This window comes from Zophobas morio, unplaced genomic scaffold (genome assembly GCF_036711695.1).
Source record: "Zophobas morio isolate AGI-343-1 ecotype UQ-CSIRO unplaced genomic scaffold, CSIRO_AGI_Zmor_V1 ptg000006l, whole genome shotgun sequence".
Taxonomy (NCBI): domain Eukaryota; kingdom Metazoa; phylum Arthropoda; class Insecta; order Coleoptera; family Tenebrionidae; genus Zophobas; species Zophobas morio.
The window spans coordinates 10,986,721-11,005,144 of record NW_026972111.1 but is presented as its reverse complement, the minus strand read 5'-3'; the positions used below and the strand labels follow the sequence as shown (position 1 = coordinate 11,005,144).

At 37.5% G+C, this 18,424-nt stretch overlaps 1 protein-coding gene, 1 long non-coding RNA gene and 1 pseudogene across 2 annotated transcripts; all 3 read right to left on the bottom strand.

Annotated features, from left to right (window-relative positions):
• Positions 1-7,872: 7,872 nt before the first annotated feature.
• Positions 7,873-8,921, bottom strand: LOC135123598 (uncharacterized). The gene is made up of 3 exons (XR_010279670.1): positions 8,856-8,921; positions 7,989-8,172; positions 7,873-7,921 (listed from the first exon to the last, which is right to left on the bottom strand). It is a non-coding gene; the product is annotated as an uncharacterized LOC135123598 (long non-coding RNA).
• Positions 8,922-8,933: 12 nt separating this feature from the next.
• LOC135123831 (lysozyme 1-like) lies at positions 8,934-18,181 on the bottom strand. The gene is made up of 4 exons (XM_064048706.1): positions 18,101-18,181; positions 17,734-18,002; positions 17,548-17,681; positions 8,934-8,973 (listed from the first exon to the last, which is right to left on the bottom strand). Exons 1-4 carry the CDS (start codon positions 18,141-18,143, stop codon positions 8,934-8,936), a joined length of 486 nt encoding a protein of 161 aa, XP_063904776.1. The 5' UTR covers positions 18,144-18,181.
• LOC135123595 (lysozyme 1-like) lies at positions 10,561-11,175 on the bottom strand (annotated as a pseudogene).
• Positions 18,182-18,424: the final 243 nt, after the last annotated feature.

Here is an 18,424-nt window from a genome sequence, read left to right as displayed (position 1 = left end):
GGTCGGTAGTAGCTACAAGAATATGATTGTTCAAAATTGGTCTTTTTAAGGTTTTCACGAAAAACATATAAGTACTTACTAGTAGAGGGTGGCTCGGTTGGTCGGCAAGACGGCTCTGGTGTTGTAGAGGTTGGCGTTGTAGTCCAGTCGGTAATAGCTACAAGAATATGATTGTTCAAAATTGTTCTTTTAAGGTTTTCACGAAAAACATATAAGTACTTACTAGTAGAGGGTGGCTCGGTTGGTCGGCCAGGCGGCTGTGGTGTTGTAGAGGTTGGCTTTGTAGTCCGGTCGGTAGTAGCTACAAGAATATGATTGTTCAAAATTGTTCTTTTTAAGGTTTTCACGAAAGACATATAAGTACTTACTAGTAGAGGGTGGCTCGGTTGGTCGGCCAGGCGGCTGTGGTGTTGTAGAGGTTGGCTTTGTAGTCCGGTCGGTAGTAGCTACAAGAATATGATTGTTCAAAATTGTTCTTTTAAGGTTTTCACGAAAAACATATAAGTACTTACTAGTAGAGGGTGGCTCGGTTGGTCGGCCAGGCGGCTGTGGTGTTGTAGAGGTTGGCTTTGTAGTCCGGTCGGTAGTAGCTACAAGAATATGATTGTTCAAAATTGGTCTTTTTAAGGTTTTCACGAAAAACATATAAGTACTTACTAGTAGAGGGTGGCTCGGTTGGTCGGCAAGGCGGCTCTGGTGTTGTAGAGGTTGGCGTTGTAGTCCGGTCGGTAGTAGCTACAAGAATATGATTGTTCAAAATTGTTCTTTTAAGGTTTTCACGAAAAACATATAAGTACTTACTAGTAGAGGGTGGCTCGGTTGGTCGGCCAGGCAGCTCTGGTGTTGTAGAGGTTGGCGTTGTAGTCCGGTCGGTAGTAGCTACAAGAATATGATTGTTCAAAATTGTTCTTTTCAGGTTTTCACGAAAAACATATAAGTACTTACTAGTAGAGGGTGGATCGGTTGGTCGGCCAGGCGGCTCTGGTGTTGTAGAGGTTGGCGTTGTAGTCCGGTCGGTAGTAGCTACAAGAATATGATTGTTCAAAATTGTTCTTTTAAGGTTTTCACGAAAAACATATAAGTACTTACTAGTAGAGGGTGGCTCGGTTGGTCGGCCAGGCGGCTGTGGTGTTGTAGAGGTTGGCGTTGTAGTCCAGTCGGTAGTAGCTACAAGAATATGATTGTTCAAAATTGTTCTTTTAAGGTTTTCACGAAAAACATATAAGTACTTACTAGTAGAGGGTGGCTCGGTTGGTCGGCCAGGCGGCTGTGGTGTTGTAGAGGTTGGCTTTGTAGTCCGGTCGGTAGTAGCTACAAGAATATGATTGTTCAAAATTGGTCTTTTTAAGGTTTTCACGAAAAACATATAAGTACTTACTAGTAGAGGGTGGCTCGGTTGGTCGGCAAGGCGGCTCTGGTGTTGTAGAGGTTGGCGTTGTAGTCCGGTCGGTAGTAGCTACAAGAATATGATTGTTCAAAATTGTTCTTTTAAGGTTTTCACGAAAAACATATAAGTACTTACTAGTAGAGGGTGGCTCGGTTGGTCGGCCAGGCGGCTCTGGTGTTGTAGAGGTAGGCTTTGTAGTCCGGTCGGTAGTAGCTACAAGAATATGATTGTTAAAAATTGTTCTTTTTAAGGTTTTCACGAAAAACATATAAGTACATACTAGTAGAGGGTGGCTCGGTTGGTATGATTGTTCAAAATTGTTCTTTTTAAGGTTTTCACCAAAAACATATAAGTACTTACTAGTAGAGGGTGGCTCGGTTGGTCGGCAAGGCGGCTCTGGTGTTGTAGAAGTTGGCGTTGTAGTCCAGTCGGTAGTAGCTACAAGAATATGATTGTTCAAAATTGTTCTTTTAAGGTTTTCACGAAAAACATATAAGTACTTACTAGTAGAGGGTGGCTCGGTTGGTCGGCCAGGCGGCTGTGGTGTTGTAGAGGTTGGCTTTGTAGTCCGGTCGGTAGTAGCTACAAGAATATGATTGTTCAAAATTGGTCTTTTTAAGGTTTTCACGAAAAACATATAAGTACTTACTAGTAGAGGGTGGCTCGGTTGGTCGGCAAGGCGGCTCTGGTGTTGTAGAAGTTGGCGTTGTAGTCCAGTCGGTAGTAGCTACAAGAATATGATTGTTCAAAATTGTTCTTTTAAGGTTTTCACGAAAAACATATAAGTACTTACTAGTAGAGGGTGGCTCGGTTGGTCGGCCAGGCGGCTGTGGTGTTGTAGAGGTTGGCTTTGTAGTCCGGTCGGTAGTAGCTACAAGAATATGATTGTTCAAAATTGGTCTTTTTAAGGTTTTCACGAAAAACATATAAGTACTTACTAGTAGAGGGTGGCTCGGTTGGTCGGCAAGGCGGCTCTGGTGTTGTAGAGGTTGGCGTTGTAGTCCGGTCGGTAGTAGCTACAAGAATATGATTGTTCAAAATTGTTCTTTTAAGGTTTTCACGAAAAACATATAAGTACTTACTAGTAGAGGGTGGCTCGGTTGGTCGGCCAGGCGGCTCTGGTGTTGTAGAGGTAGGCTTTGTAGTCCGGTCGGTAGTAGCTACAAGAATATGATTGTTAAAAATTGTTCTTTTTAAGGTTTTCACGAAAAACATATAAGTACATACTACTAGAGGGTGGCTCGGTTGGTATGATTGTTCAAAATTGTTCTTTTTAAGGTTTTCACCAAAAACATATAAGTACTTACTAGTAGAGGGTGGCTCGGTTGGTCGGCAAGGCGGCTCTGGTGTTGTAGAAGTTGGCGTTGTAGTCCAGTCGGTAGTAGCTACAAGAATATGATTGTTCAAAATTGTTCTTTTAAGGTTTTCACGAAAAACATATAAGTACTTACTAGTAGAGGGTGGCTCGGTTGGTCGGCCAGGCGGCTGTGGTGTTGTAGAGGTTGGCTTTGTAGTCCGGTCGGTAGTAGCTACAAGAATATGATTGTTCAAAATTGGTCTTTTTAAGGTTTTCACGAAAAACATATAAGTACTTACTAGTAGAGGGTGGCTCGGTTGGTCGGCAAGGCGGCTCTGGTGTTGTAGAGGTTGGCGTTGTAGTCCGGTCGGTAGTAGCTACAAGAATATGATTGTTCAAAATTGTTCTTTTAAGGTTTTCACGAAAAACATATAAGTACTTACTAGTAGAGGGTGGCTCGGTTGGTCGGCCAGGCGGCTGTGGTGTTGTAGAGGTTGGCGTTGTAGTCCGGTCGGTAGTAGCTACAAGAATATGATTGTTCAAAATTGTTCTTTTCAGGTTTTCACGAAAAACATATAAGTACTTACTAGTAGAGGGTGGATCGGTTGGTCGGCCAGGCGGCTCTGGTGTTGTAGAGGTTGGCGTTGTAGTCCGGTCGGTAGTAGCTACAAGAATATGATTGTTCAAAATTGTTCTTTTAAGGTTTTCACGAAAAACATATAAGTACTTACTAGTAGAGGGTGGCTCGGTTGGTCGGCCAGGCGGCTGTGGTGTTGTAGAGGTTGGCGTTGTAGTCCAGTCGGTAGTAGCTACAAGAATATGATTGTTCAAAATTGTTCTTTTAAGGTTTTCACGAAAAACATATAAGTACTTACTAGTAGAGGGTGGCTCGGTTGGTCGGCCAGGCGGCTGTGGTGTTGTAGAGGTTGGCTTTGTAGTCCGGTCGGTAGTAGCTACAAGAATATGATTGTTCAAAATTGGTCTTTTTAAGGTTTTCACGAAAAACATATAAGTACTTACTAGTAGAGGGTGGCTCGGTTGGTCGGCAAGGCGGCTCTGGTGTTGTAGAGGTTGGCGTTGTAGTCCGGTCGGTAGTAGCTACAAGAATATGATTGTTCAAAATTGTTCTTTTAAGGTTTTCACGAAAAACATATAAGTACTTACTAGTAGAGGGTGGCTCGGTTGGTCGGCCAGGCGGCTCTGGTGTTGTAGAGGTAGGCTTTGTAGTCCGGTCGGTAGTAGCTACAAGAATATGATTGTTAAAAATTGTTCTTTTTAAGGTTTTCACGAAAAACATATAAGTACATACTAGTAGAGGGTGGCTCGGTTGGTATGATTGTTCAAAATTGTTCTTTTTAAGGTTTTCACCAAAAACATATAAGTACTTACTAGTAGAGGGTGGCTCGGTTGGTCGGCAAGGCGGCTCTGGTGTTGTAGAAGTTGGCGTTGTAGTCCAGTCGGTAGTAGCTACAAGAATATGATTGTTCAAAATTGTTCTTTTAAGGTTTTCACGAAAAACATATAAGTACTTACTAGTAGAGGGTGGCTCGGTTGGTCGGCCAGGCGGCTGTGGTGTTGTAGAGGTTGGCTTTGTAGTCCGGTCGGTAGTAGCTACAAGAATATGATTGTTCAAAATTGGTCTTTTTAAGGTTTTCACGAAAAACATATAAGTACTTACTAGTAGAGGGTGGCTCGGTTGGTCGGCAAGGCGGCTCTGGTGTTGTAGAAGTTGGCGTTGTAGTCCAGTCGGTAGTAGCTACAAGAATATGATTGTTCAAAATTGTTCTTTTAAGGTTTTCACGAAAAACATATAAGTACTTACTAGTAGAGGGTGGCTCGGTTGGTCGGCCAGGCGGCTGTGGTGTTGTAGAGGTTGGCTTTGTAGTCCGGTCGGTAGTAGCTACAAGAATATGATTGTTCAAAATTGGTCTTTTTAAGGTTTTCACGAAAAACATATAAGTACTTACTAGTAGAGGGTGGCTCGGTTGGTCGGCAAGGCGGCTCTGGTGTTGTAGAGGTTGGCGTTGTAGTCCGGTCGGTAGTAGCTACAAGAATATGATTGTTCAAAATTGTTCTTTTAAGGTTTTCACGAAAAACATATAAGTACTTACTAGTAGAGGGTGGCTCGGTTGGTCGGCCAGGCGGCTCTGGTGTTGTAGAGGTAGGCTTTGTAGTCCGGTCGGTAGTAGCTACAAGAATATGATTGTTAAAAATTGTTCTTTTTAAGGTTTTCACGAAAAACATATAAGTACATACTACTAGAGGGTGGCTCGGTTGGTATGATTGTTCAAAATTGTTCTTTTTAAGGTTTTCACCAAAAACATATAAGTACTTACTAGTAGAGGGTGGCTCGGTTGGTCGGCAAGGCGGCTCTGGTGTTGTAGAAGTTGGCGTTGTAGTCCAGTCGGTAGTAGCTACAAGAATATGATTGTTCAAAATTGTTCTTTTAAGGTTTTCACGAAAAACATATAAGTACTTACTAGTAGAGGGTGGCTCGGTTGGTCGGCCAGGCGGCTGTGGTGTTGTAGAGGTTGGCTTTGTAGTCCGGTCGGTAGTAGCTACAAGAATATGATTGTTCAAAATTGGTCTTTTTAAGGTTTTCACGAAAAACATATAAGTACTTACTAGTAGAGGGTGGCTCGGTTGGTCGGCAAGGCGGCTCTGGTGTTGTAGAGGTTGGCGTTGTAGTCCGGTCGGTAGTAGCTACAAGAATATGATTGTTCAAAATTGTTCTTTTAAGGTTTTCACGAAAAACATATAAGTACTTACTAGTAGAGGGTGGCTCGGTTGGTCGGCCAGGCGGCTGTGGTGTTGTAGAGGTTGGCGTTGTAGTCCGGTCGGTAGTAGCTACAAGAATATGATTGTTCAAAATTGTTCTTTTCAGGTTTTCACGAAAAACATATAAGTACTTACTAGTAGAGGGTGGATCGGTTGGTCGGCCAGGCGGCTCTGGTGTTGTAGAGGTTGGCGTTGTAGTCCGGTCGGTAGTAGCTACAAGAATATGATTGTTCAAAATTGTTCTTTTAAGGTTTTCACGAAAAACATATAAGTACTTACTAGTAGAGGGTGGCTCGGTTGGTCGGCCAGGCGGCTGTGGTGTTGTAGAGGTAGGCTTTGTAGTCCGGTCGGTAGTAGCTACAAGAATATGATTGTTAAAAATTGTTCTTTTTAAGGTTTTCACGAAAAACATATAAGTACATACTAGTAGAGGGTGGCTCGGTTGGTATGATTGTTCAAAATTGTTCTTTTTAAGGTTTTCACCAAAAACATATAAGTACTTACTAGTAGAGGGTGGCTCGGTTGGTCGGCAAGGCGGCTCTGGTGTTGTAGAAGTTGGCGTTGTAGTCCAGTCGGTAGTAGCTACAAGAATATGATTGTTCAAAATTGTTCTTTTAAGGTTTTCACGAAAAACATATAAGTACTTACTAGTAGAGGGTGGCTCGGTTGGTCGGCCAGGCGGCTGTGGTGTTGTAGAGGTTGGCTTTGTAGTCCGGTCGGTAGTAGCTACAAGAATATGATTGTTCAAAATTGGTCTTTTTAAGGTTTTCACGAAAAACATATAAGTACTTACTAGTAGAGGGTGGCTCGGTTGGTCGGCAAGGCGGCTCTGGTGTTGTAGAGGTTGGCGTTGTAGTCCAGTCGGTAGTAGCTACAAGAATATGATTGTTCAAAATTGTTCTTTTAAGGTTTTCACGAAAAACATATAAGTACTTACTAGTAGAGGGTGGCTTGGTTGGTCGGCCAGGGGGCTGTGGTGTTGTAGAGGTTGGCTTTGTAGTCCGGTCGGTAGTAGCTACAAGAATATGATTGTTCAAAATTGTTCTTTTTAAGGTTTTCACCAAAAACATATAAGTACTTACTAGTAGAGGGTGGCTCGGTTGGTCGGCCAGGCGGATGTGGTGTTGTAAAGGTTGGCTTTGTAGTCCGGTCGGTAGTAGCTACAAGAATATGATTGTTCAAAATTGGTCTTTTTAAGGTTTTCACGAAAAACATATAAGTACTTACTATTAGAGGGTGGCTCGGTTGGTCGGCAAGGCGGCTCTGGTGTTGTAGAGGTTGGCGTTGTAGTCCGGTCGGTAGTAGCTACAAGAATATGATTGTTCAAAATTGTTTTTTAAGGTTTTCACGAAAAACATATAAGTACTTACTAGTAGAGGGTGGCTCGGTTGGTCGGCCAGGCAGCTCTGGTGTTGTAGAGGTTGGCGTTGTAGTCCAGTCGGTAGTAGCTACAAGAATATGATTGTTCAAAATTGTTCTTTTCAGGTTTTCACGAAAAACATATAAGTACTTACTAGTAGAGGGTGGCTCGGTTGGTCGGCCAGGCGGCTGTGGTGTTGTAGAGGTTGGCTTTGTAGTCCGGTCGGTAGTAGCTACAAGAATATGATTGTTCAAAATTGGTCTTTTTAAGGTTTTCACGAAAAACATATAAGTACTTACTAGTAGAGGGTGGATCGGTTGGTCGGCCAGGCGGCTCTGGTGTTGTAGAGGTTGGCTTTGTAGTCCGGTCGGTAGTAGCTACAAGAATATGATTGTTCAAAATTGTTCTTTTAAGGTTTTCACGAAAAACATATAAGTACATACTAGTAGACGGTGGCTCGGTTGTTCGGCCAGGCAGCTCTGGTGTTGTAGAGGTTGGCGTTGTTGTCCAGTCGGTAGTAGCTACAAGAATATGATTGTTCAAAATTGTTCTTTTAAGGTTTTCACGAAAAACATATAAGTACTTACTAGTAGAGTGTGGCTCGGTTGGTCGGCCAGGCGGCTGTGGTGTTGTAGAGGTTGGCTTTGTAGTCCGGTCGGTAGTAGCTACAAGAATATGATTGTTCAAAATTGGTCTTTTTAAGGTTTTCACGAAAAACATATAAGTACTTACTAGTAGAGGGTGGCTCGGTTGGTCGGCCAGGCAGCTCTGGTGTTGTAGAGGTTGCCGTTGTAGTCCAGTCGGTAGTAGCTACAAGAATATGATTGTTCAAAATTGTTCTTTTCAGGTTTTCACGAAAAACATATAAGTACTTACTAGTAGAGGGTGGATCGGTTGGTCGGCCAGGCGGCTCTGGTGTTGTAGAGGTTGGCGTTGTAGTCCAGTCGGTAGTAGCTACAAGAATATGATTGTTCAAAATTGTTCTTTTTAAGGTTTTCACGAAAAACATATAAGTACTTACTGGTAGAGGATCCTACGCTTGTTGAGCAAGGCGGCTGTGGTGTTGTAGGGGTTGACTTTGTAGTGCAGTGGGCAGTAGCTACAAGAATATGATTGTTCAAAATTGTTCTTTTTAAGGTTTTCACGAAAAACATATAAGTACTTACCAGTAGAGCAAAAAACAAATATAGTTAACAAGACACTATCGAGTTTCGCCATGGTGAAAGTACACACGATCTTGACTTGTTTAGTTTCTGTGGAGTAGTGTAGTTCTCTATGCAGTGAAATGGATCTTTTATGCAGGCTGCAAAAGTTACCACGAATGACGTTTCAATCATGTTCTTCAGAAATCTGCGGTGACAGAACATTGATTATAATGACATCATACGGGTTGTTATTTTTTTTAACAGATATTAATAATTAGATAGTAGTCATTAACCATTGCGTGGGTCCGCATTAGTGGACAAACAAACAAAATTCTGTGAAAACAAATGTTTTATTAATATTTTAATGAATGAGCTAAATTATATATTATGGAGTTTGAAGGGAACATGTTCTGTTAAATACTATTTAAATATAATCTTTCTTATTTTAAATTTCGGAAAGCTTGCATGCAAAAATAAAATGAAAAGGGGGAAATATATTCATTGAAAGACGAGTCCAAATTTTTGCGGTCCTGAATACATTAATAAATACAAAAAGTGAAAATAGTTGTTACCGAAGGGTAAGTACTATTTCCCCTATTTCTGTTTTATTAAATCCTACATAAAAAATCACATCGTCTTTCTTAATAATAGAACATCCATCAATTGGATATGAAAAAAAAAAATTAAAAATATCGTGTTATTTTGAGGTCGTCAGCATAAGCAAGACTCGGACAACTGAGTCATTTACGAATATATTGAAGAGTAACGGTCCAAGATTAGAACCTTTAGCAACGCCGCTATTAGATGTAAATAAAGAGGACCTGAAACCATTATAAGAAATATAATTGACGCGGTTTATGATTTAATAGTATACAATTTGATATACACCATTGTTGGATATTCTTCAGATCCATCTGCAATAAGAGGCAATCGTCAAAACTTTCTGTTTTCGTATAGATCTTAATGTCATCCGCGTACAATATTCAAGACGACCCAATTCATTTTCCTGGAAATTTGGGAATAGAGTACTTTTATTTTTAGTATTACACTACATCTATCCAAACTGATATAAATGTCCTTGCAAAAATGTTGATGAGGTTTTTTTAACCCCAAGATTAATGTGCAATGCTGGATGATATTTATCTTCGATTACTATGGGGCAAGACTCGTGAGTAATAATACAGCTATTTAGTGAGCCAAAAACAAAATCTAGAAAACGACCATGAGAGTTAGAGACAGTATTAACATGCGTTAAGTTCAGTAGTGACATCAAGTTTCAAAGTAGAGATAGAGCAATCTAACCACGTTTCTGTTGTTAACCACAGATTTCACACTCCTTACATTTTGATAGTACATATCTACCTCGTTGGCATTGTTGCTTTGATAATTAAAAAAGAAACTGATGTGATTATGGATAGAAGTATTTAAGGCGTTACTATTGAAAGAAGAGGAATTGACAACAGATTGAAGAAGAGAAAATTGTGACAGTGATTGCTTATAATGGGACCAAAAAGATCATGCTTGATTTTATCCATCGTCTTCTTAAAACATATATAGGATTTAGGTATAGTCCCAAACCGCATGATCAGTGATGATATCAACGTTAACAATTTCATCATCTTTTAACAGTTGCTACATTTGAGATCGTCAGTCTAACACTCAGCAGCATTATGTTCACTAGCACATTTAGGACAAAAAGTTTTATTTTTGCACCCTTTTGATGAGTGTCCGTACTTGTTACAATTGAAACATCTTGCAACTTCAACCGAATCATAGATAGTACAGCTATCAAGGCCAATTAGACATTGGCCGACATTCAAAGTCCTTTTATAGGTAGGCAGATGAACTTCAAATAGAGCCTGATAGATTTTATTTTTTTTTATTGAGTTTAAGCAATTTAATATCCGAATCTTCACTAAAAATTATTTCATTTTGTTTTCTTCAGTATGTTACAATATTATCTTCTTCTACATCATCGGAAAAGCCAACTATTTTAATACTTGGTCGTATGCTTTTGACTTCTCTCTTATTTAATATTTTTCAGAAAATTTCCACTTTGAAATTTTGCTTCAACGTTTTAGTACTTTCACATGTGACTAACAATCCACCATGCTTAAGTGGTTTTACCTTACCAATATTCAAAGATGAATTAAGAGGGTCAGCTGCATTTAGAACATATGACTTAGTTTTCGAACCCGATTGAGTTCTACCTTTTGGCTATACAAAGTACTGTTTTTCACCACGGCTTCAGCTTACGACATTTTTGCGCTCAATTCATTGCTATTAAGTTCTACTTAATATATTCTATATTGTAAAGCAATATGTGATGAAGATGCGGTTCACTCGAAAGATACACTTGTTGTACAAAGTTTCGGAATCACGAAGAGAAATCTAATTGGAACTTACTACAGATACATGAGGAAAAACTTCTGTCCTATTTCTAACTTTCTTAACACTCTTTGTAGAGTAATTGGGTAGATGGCTTTTTAAAAATGAAATCAATTTTCTGTCTATTAACTATTTATTAGTCTATATATTAATATATAGAAAGAACATAATAATTAACAGTAAAGCGCTCATTTTCAATAAGATCTCAGTTCAGATTTATGCACCATTGATAGCGTTCTAGGTGAACTCCTGTGAGTGTATTACTTCTGCAGTCAGTAGGACCAAACAAGTGAATGGCAGTAAAGTCGTCACAGTCGATTTTACCATCTCCGTTACAATCCTGTCAAAATAACAACATTACAATCTTTTATAAAATCAGTCCTAATTTTTACCTGTTGGAATCTCAGCATATATTCTTTTACTGACTGAACTGAACACTCAAAGTCACTAACACAATTAATGTAAGCGTTCTCAATTTGAGGAGACTCATTTCTAACAGTAGGTTTTCAAGAATCGGCCCAGTAATCCCAATTAATTCTAAAAGGACCACAGGCTTCACCTTCACAAGTATTGTTGACATCGCAGAAAGACATTGTGTAACAAAGGCAGCCCAGACACTGTTCGCTTACTGAGGAAGTCGGCGGTTTAGGATTTATCTCGCCTGCCTCTTTGGTGTTGTGGGCAGTAGCTACAAGAATACGATTGTTCAAAATTGTTCTTTTTAAAATTTTTGCGATAAAAATAGTAATAAGTATTTACCAGTGGAGCAAAAAACTAATATAGTTAACAACACACTATCGAGTTTTGCCATAATGAAAGTAGGTACACAATCTTCACTTGTTTAGTTCCCGTGCTGTAGTGTTGTTCTGTACGTATACAGTAAACTTGATCTTTTATAGGCACTGTAAATGTTTTTTCATTAATTCATTGATCTTGCGGTGACAAGATTTATTATAATGATATCGGATGGGTTGTTATTTTTTTATAGATGAAGTAGGTAAATGTATAGTAATCAGACCTTTGCACCGGTCTGCATTAGTGAACAAACAAATACTAATACGTGGTCTCTAAAATTATGGAAGCTCTTGAATATCGTGAGAACGGTTTGTTGAATCTTTTTGAAATTTAGGCTATCCCTAGGAATACTCAAGTTCTATTTTCTTAAATTTTTTCAAATTTTATAAGTATATCATTTGTTTTTGGACTCTGCAGGTAGATTTGGATTCTCATAGTTGAGAAATAAGTATTTGTTGCAAAAGTTGGAGGTATTTGTCAGACGTTAAATTTCCGTTAATGAAGAAGGGGCCCACAATGTGGCGACCAATAATGCCGCACCAAACTTTAATTCTCTGGGACTACTCAGAGGCGGATCTATAGGGATACTTGTGATGCTGGAGCATCAGGCCCCCGAAGGTAAGGGGCCCCCTTCGGCTTAAATGTAAAAAATAAATAAAATTTGTTTCTAACTTGGTTCTTACAAAAATCCAATTTCGTCTTCGGCTGACCGTTTGCAAATCTGGCCACTTCCGCCCTTTCCGTTAATTTATGGCAGCCACCTACATCTGGGATACCATAAAGAGTTCCCGGTGCAGATGGGTGCAGTGTTTTACAAAACGTTTTGTTTACACTCCCTCATTCTTTTCTGTTCGTTGGTTCGTTCAGTAAATTTAAAAGTGTACTGCTCTGCGAATATTACAGTGTGTTAAAAATTAAAAATTCCATAATTCAGTTTGCGTCGAATTATATATTATCATTTGTGGAATCAACAGTGTTTAAGGTATTTAAATAATTATTTTCGTTTTGTTAAATATTAATAATAAAACTTATTCATTAGGTATTTGATTAAATAAAATGTCTGAGCGCAAATATCTCAGTGGAAGCCAAAAGAGGAAACTTAAGCTTCAACATGAGCAAGAACTAGCAAGATGTCGAAAAGTCACAAGTTTTTTTACACCTCAACCTTCTACTTCCACTTCAAATAACTCAACTGGTGAAAATGAAGTTATTTTGAAAAGTGTGAAAAATTCTGCTGGAACTTCATGCAACAACTACGCTACCACCGTCACCGATACAGTCGATGAAAACATGATTAAAGATGAGGCTAAACAAATCGTAAGTGATATATTTAACGATAAATTTAAAGATATAGCATTACGGGCGAATTTTATCAATGAAAATTTTATCGGAAGTTGCCTATCAAAAGAAAGCTCGTTTTTTCAAAATAAAAGGGAATACAATATTTACCCTGAGACTATCAGGAATTATAAGGGCCAGAGCAGACAATTTACAAATATTTTCTGAAACGTTTAAAAAATGGGCAACAATTAACGAGATCTTGGTTATCTTATTCAAAAAGCAAAGGGTGTGTTTTCTGTTTAGTGTGCAAATTATTCTCCAGAACACAAACATCTTTAATGAGTGGTTAAAAACAAACAAAAAAGGGTCATGATAGGAATTCAAAAATCTTACCCGATTTAAAGAGAGGGGATAGAGTAAAAATTAAAAATTTCTAAGGGTGAAATTGGTTATCATGGATAGTATTGGAGAAAAGAAAGGATCAACCGAGATTCTACAGATTTATGTATGGTCAGTGGTCGTACATAAAAAGGAGAGGATGTCATGAGGGACGATTTAAATATCCCGCGACTCCCCCACCACCTGTTATAGGAAGCAACCCTTGTAGTTATTGTACATAATAAAGTAACTGTTCCTGACCTGTTCCCATGTTAGTACCTTTGATTTTTTTGGTTGGTAGCCTTTTGAGCGTTGCTTTAAATAGACCTCCAATTGGGAAAACTTTTTAGCACTATTCACCACTTTTTTAACCATTAATTATTTCCTTAACATAGAAAATTTAGTCCACAACGAATTCGGAGAAAAATCCGCAGTTAGCTCTTGAAAATAAGCAAGCAGAACGGTTTCATTTACGGTCTTTACTGAATTGTCGTTTGTCCATTGACTGAAGCGGGAATATTCTTTTTCGTAAACAGATTTCGATTTCACTGGAATTATTCCTTCCACAGCTTTTGCAGCACTTGCCAAAACACGTTCCGGCAAGTTTTCGTCGCACATTTTGTAATATTGCACCTGTCACACAATTTTTCATTTAGTAAACAACGCCGTTGCTAGTGACCAAGGTAGGTCGATTTTTCTGTTAAATTACGGGAATAAGCTTTTTTTTGGAATTTTGTGTTTAGTTATAAACTTTTGCTGGTAAGGATGACATAAAATGTTGAAGGCACCACGGGGGTTATGAACATAACACCCTCGGCCGACGTACTTTCCCTCGGGCGGGACGCCCTCGGGAGTACACTGTCGACCTCGTGCGTTATTTATTTCATAACGCCCTAAATACCTTAATAACTATATCACGTTAGACACTCGTTTATTACCAAATTCTCTTTTTTTGTTTATACATGGTTCAGCCATATAAGCTTAGTTTGTTATTACTACTTATATATTCTCACATTACAGTTTCAAATAATCTGTTAAATTGTATGTGTTATTTGAACACCAACAATTTAAAAACACGTAATGCAAAAAAACAATGATTTTAAAAATCATCATATGCAGATTTTATTTATTACCGTACAACAACGTTACGTATTACATTGCATCGCTTATTACATAAACCCAATATTGTTCAAAATGAAATATGTTTTGTGCAACTCGGCTCGTAGTACCAATGTTTTTTGTAATCCAGCTGATACGACCATGATTGTATGGTTTTAATGAGTACCGAATTGTACTTTGATATTGCTCGAGGGACCTTTGTTTTGTTGTGTGCGAAATAATAGACACCGTTCGGTTTCGATGTTTAATACAGGGCGGTTACAGAAGTATTCTGACCGTCAAATCAGATCGAATGCTGCCTGGGGCGGCTTGTTTTATTACTCTCCACTGTTTGGGCACAGCATATCTCTTATTTAAATACTAACTGAATGGTACGCGGCATTCGGCCCAAATTTATGGCATCTATAAGCTGTGGTTAGGGGTTTATTGAGCGCTTGAGGCGTTTAGCTTATTGTGACAGCTACTATACTAAATTTACATTTGTATTTACAATAACAGGTAAAGATACCCATTAATGTCATCGTCTTTGCGTTTTCAGGTAAAAATAAAATATAAGCCAATCGAAAATGTAAAGAAAAATTCTGGAAAGTATTGTGGCATTAGAGGAACAAAATTTTGTATAAATGAACAGTCTTACGAACCTATTATTTGTGATTTGTCAGTGTAAAGTTACATACTTATAGATAGACAAACATTGTAGTGATTAGTGTTTACTATTTAGTTAGTGTAGTATTTAGGTTAATTTAATAGTTTTTAGAATAGTAAATACGTAAGTAGTAGACAGATATATTCAGGAGTATAGGGCATTCATTTCAAGAAAATTCTCAGCATTTTTGGTAAACGCAAAAGTAAAAACGATTGATTACTTTGATCACCTTGATATTTCTCAAGAGTTATAGTTTTTGCTGAAAATGGACTCTCGTTTTAGGCATTTTAAGTTTTATTTCAAAAATTTATACATTTTTTTTGAAAATGCAACATAGTGTCTTAAACATTTTTATGTCACGAGCATGTATATCGTATGTATCGCACTGCTCTGGAAATTTTGTTCTGAAAAATTTCAGTTTCACAAATCCGACCCTGTGCACCACAGATGCACTTTCACAATGCGCAATGCTGTAAACTACCCGGAAACTTAAACACGGAACCGGTTCATAAAATTCATATATTTTTTACACAACTTTATTAAAAAATCAGAACGTTTTGGTGGTGAATCAAAATTCAAAATATTAAAAAAAGGCAACAGAAGCCTGAGAAAATACCATATAGCGCCGATATTTTTGTTATAAATTAATAGTTTGTTTTTCAATGTCAACTTAAAAATGCATTAAGCTTATTTAGGAAACAAAAAAGTTATGTTAATCTGCAATATTTCAAATTATTAGGTATAGTGAACCAAGAGTTACAAGGTTATATGGCCATCATAAAATCATCCCATTGTGTCGAAGTTAAGTTGTTTACAATAGAAAAGATTTTAGGGTCGTAAATAACGTGTTCACTGCAGCTCGACCGGCTCTTGTGGTTTCGTTCAGGGGCGGCTTTCACTAAATATGAAAATCCACCACTCCACTATTTCTTTACTACCTGCAGCCGCTGAGGGTTCCGAAATAACCACTGGCTTTGAAAGCCGGCCCTGTTAAATATGAGCAAGAAATGTTTAGAAGGTGATTTATTGCCAACCGGTAAGCTTAGTGCGAACCACACAAAAGGGGTATTTATTTGCGGTCAACTACTTTTATGATGGCCATATAACCTTATAACTCTTGGTTCACTATAGGTTACTTGAAGTATTTTCAGCATTTCAAGTATATTCAAATACTTGAAGTATTTTCAGTATTTCAAGTATATGCAAGTACTTGAAATAATGTACTTGGATTATACTTCAAGTACATGAGGAAAGTACTTGAGACTTGAAGTATTTTCAGTAAAAGTAAGTACTTGGTACTTTACTTGAACACTATTTCAAGAAGTACTTTGTACTTGGTACTTCAAGTACTTTTGTTGAGTACTTTGAACAGCTCTGATGCTGATGATGCTAAGTTATATAACGTTATTAATGATTTCAATGATGCACAATTACTGCAAGATGATTTAAATATGGTGTTCTTCCAATAAACTATACTTGAATGTGAATAAATGTAAAGTAGTATCGTTTACACGAAAAACTTCTCCTGCAAAAATTTATGATTATAAGTTTGGTAAGGACCCACTAATTAGAGGAAACGTCATCAAAGATTTAGGTATTTTTTTTATTGTAAATTAACGTTTGTGTATAATATAATAAGTGGAGAGAGCATTTTCACTATTAGGCTTTATAATAAGACAAGGCAAGTTGTTTAATAATATTTCAACAACTAAGATTTTGTTTAATGCTTATGTTGTTGCATGTTTGCAATATGGATGTTTTATTTGGCATCCAATCTATTTCATTCATATAAGCACTACTGAAGCAGTTCAGAGAACATTTCTCAAATTTTGTTGGTTCAATAAAACATGGGACCTATCCGCAGCGTGGAGTTGATAATTCCATTTTGTTAGCTGAATTTGGAATGCTATATTTGGGCATTAGAAGACAGATCGCCGTTATAATGTTCTTTCATAAAATCGTTCAGTTCAATCCACTAATAAACTCGATACGATTTAAAACCTGAGACTAAATTTACAAGTCGCTAAATATGTGTGATACCTTCTAAATGTAACATTAATACGTGCAACTAAATCTGTATTAACAAAACCTCGAAAATTACAAGATTCTTTCAACCCCGGCGCTACCGAGAAAAATGCATAAATTAAACACTTACTACAGCCAAAATTTTTTCCGAGTCCAGCCTTCTTCCGTAATTCAGCAAACTTTTCTAACTTTATTCAAAATTCAGCACAAATTCGGGCAGCCATTCAAGTTGGAAAATGTTTGTAGTTTACCTCGAGATTTGATGAATTTTTTTTTTGTGGTTCCGTTTTTATAAAACTTTTGGCACAAGGTTAACTCATAAATTTGTTGACTTTTTCTGCTTGCATCGCCCGGTTCCCATCTCGTCATTTTAGTTGCGTTAGTCTAAGTCATCTTGGTTTAATGAAAGTAATTGGGATTGGAGATTTTTTTGCATGTGCGGCTCTGCGCATGTGGTTTGCGATGTCTGACAAGCGCAATGATATTTTATATTTGCGAATATGCGAATTTTATTCTTATATTTGGGAACTAATGGTCGATTACGATTATCTATTTAGATGGTACCATACGCAAATTTGGACATGTGTGTTAGGTTAAGGCAACCCGTCAAAATTAATACTTAGAAACCCCCGATACAAAAAAAAATAAAAAATTGACGATTCCTACACAGACCAAGTTGTGATCTGATAATCATGAATTGGCTAAAGTGAACCACCCCAAAAACCAGCTTCCAAACAAAAAGATAGATAAAGATAAATAAAGAAGGCTACACTAAGATTCTAAAAGTAACAAATATAGGTAACGTTTCCTAATTATCAGTTTCGTGGTTTAACACGTTAACATTTTTATATCATTCAGTTATCAGTATTAATCAAAAATAGTTGATACAGAAAAACGAAGAAAAAATGTTAATTAAAATTAATGTTATTTTGAGCGACTGTTTCATACTTAAGTAACATGCTTCTACACTTCTGATAAGGTGATACGAAGTCGTCTGGCAGTTTTTTTTCACAGTCTTTCCATCCCAGTTGATGAATCGCAGCAAAATCGTCACAGTTAATTATACCATCACCATTGCAGTCCTAAAAAAACCTTTAAGACGTACAAACTCCACAAGTTTTGTTTAATATTTACCCTCTCGTGTTTCGTCATAAACATTTGAACAGTTTTAATGGAACAATAAAGGTTAGTACAGTGTGTAAAAGCTGAAACCGACTGGGGAGATTCATCCAGAAGCGTAGGACTCCCAGCACCTGCCCAGTAGGGTTTCGTAATTCTAAACGGACCACATGCATTTGAATTCAAATTACAATCTTTAGTGAAATTGCACCCAGTAGCAGCTTCACAGATGCAAACCAAACATTCGGATGTTACAACATTTTCACCTTTGACAAATGCAAAACCTGAAAATGCGTTTTCTTTAACTTTTGTACATTAGTGTAATAAAAATAGGTTCCAAAGTTACTAAAAATTTCTTCCAATTTTTTTTCAACGTACTTACCTGCAATTAGTACAATACAACAAATTCTGTTTACGTTTGCCATGGGAAATAGTGGTAGTTGTCTGATTTTAAAATCGAACTTTCACTATCTCTTTAGTAAAATTATTACAAATTGCATACCAAAATCCTATCACTACTTATTTATAGCAGTAAGATAAAATAAAAAACAGCTTCTATGAATATATGGATATATGTTTGCTTTTCTGTTATCGTAAGATATCAACATAAACAAATTTTATTAATAAACAAGTTACGATTAATTATTATTATTCTTCGAAGGTTTTTTTTTAAAATAATAATAATAATAATGGTAGTCCAGTAGTT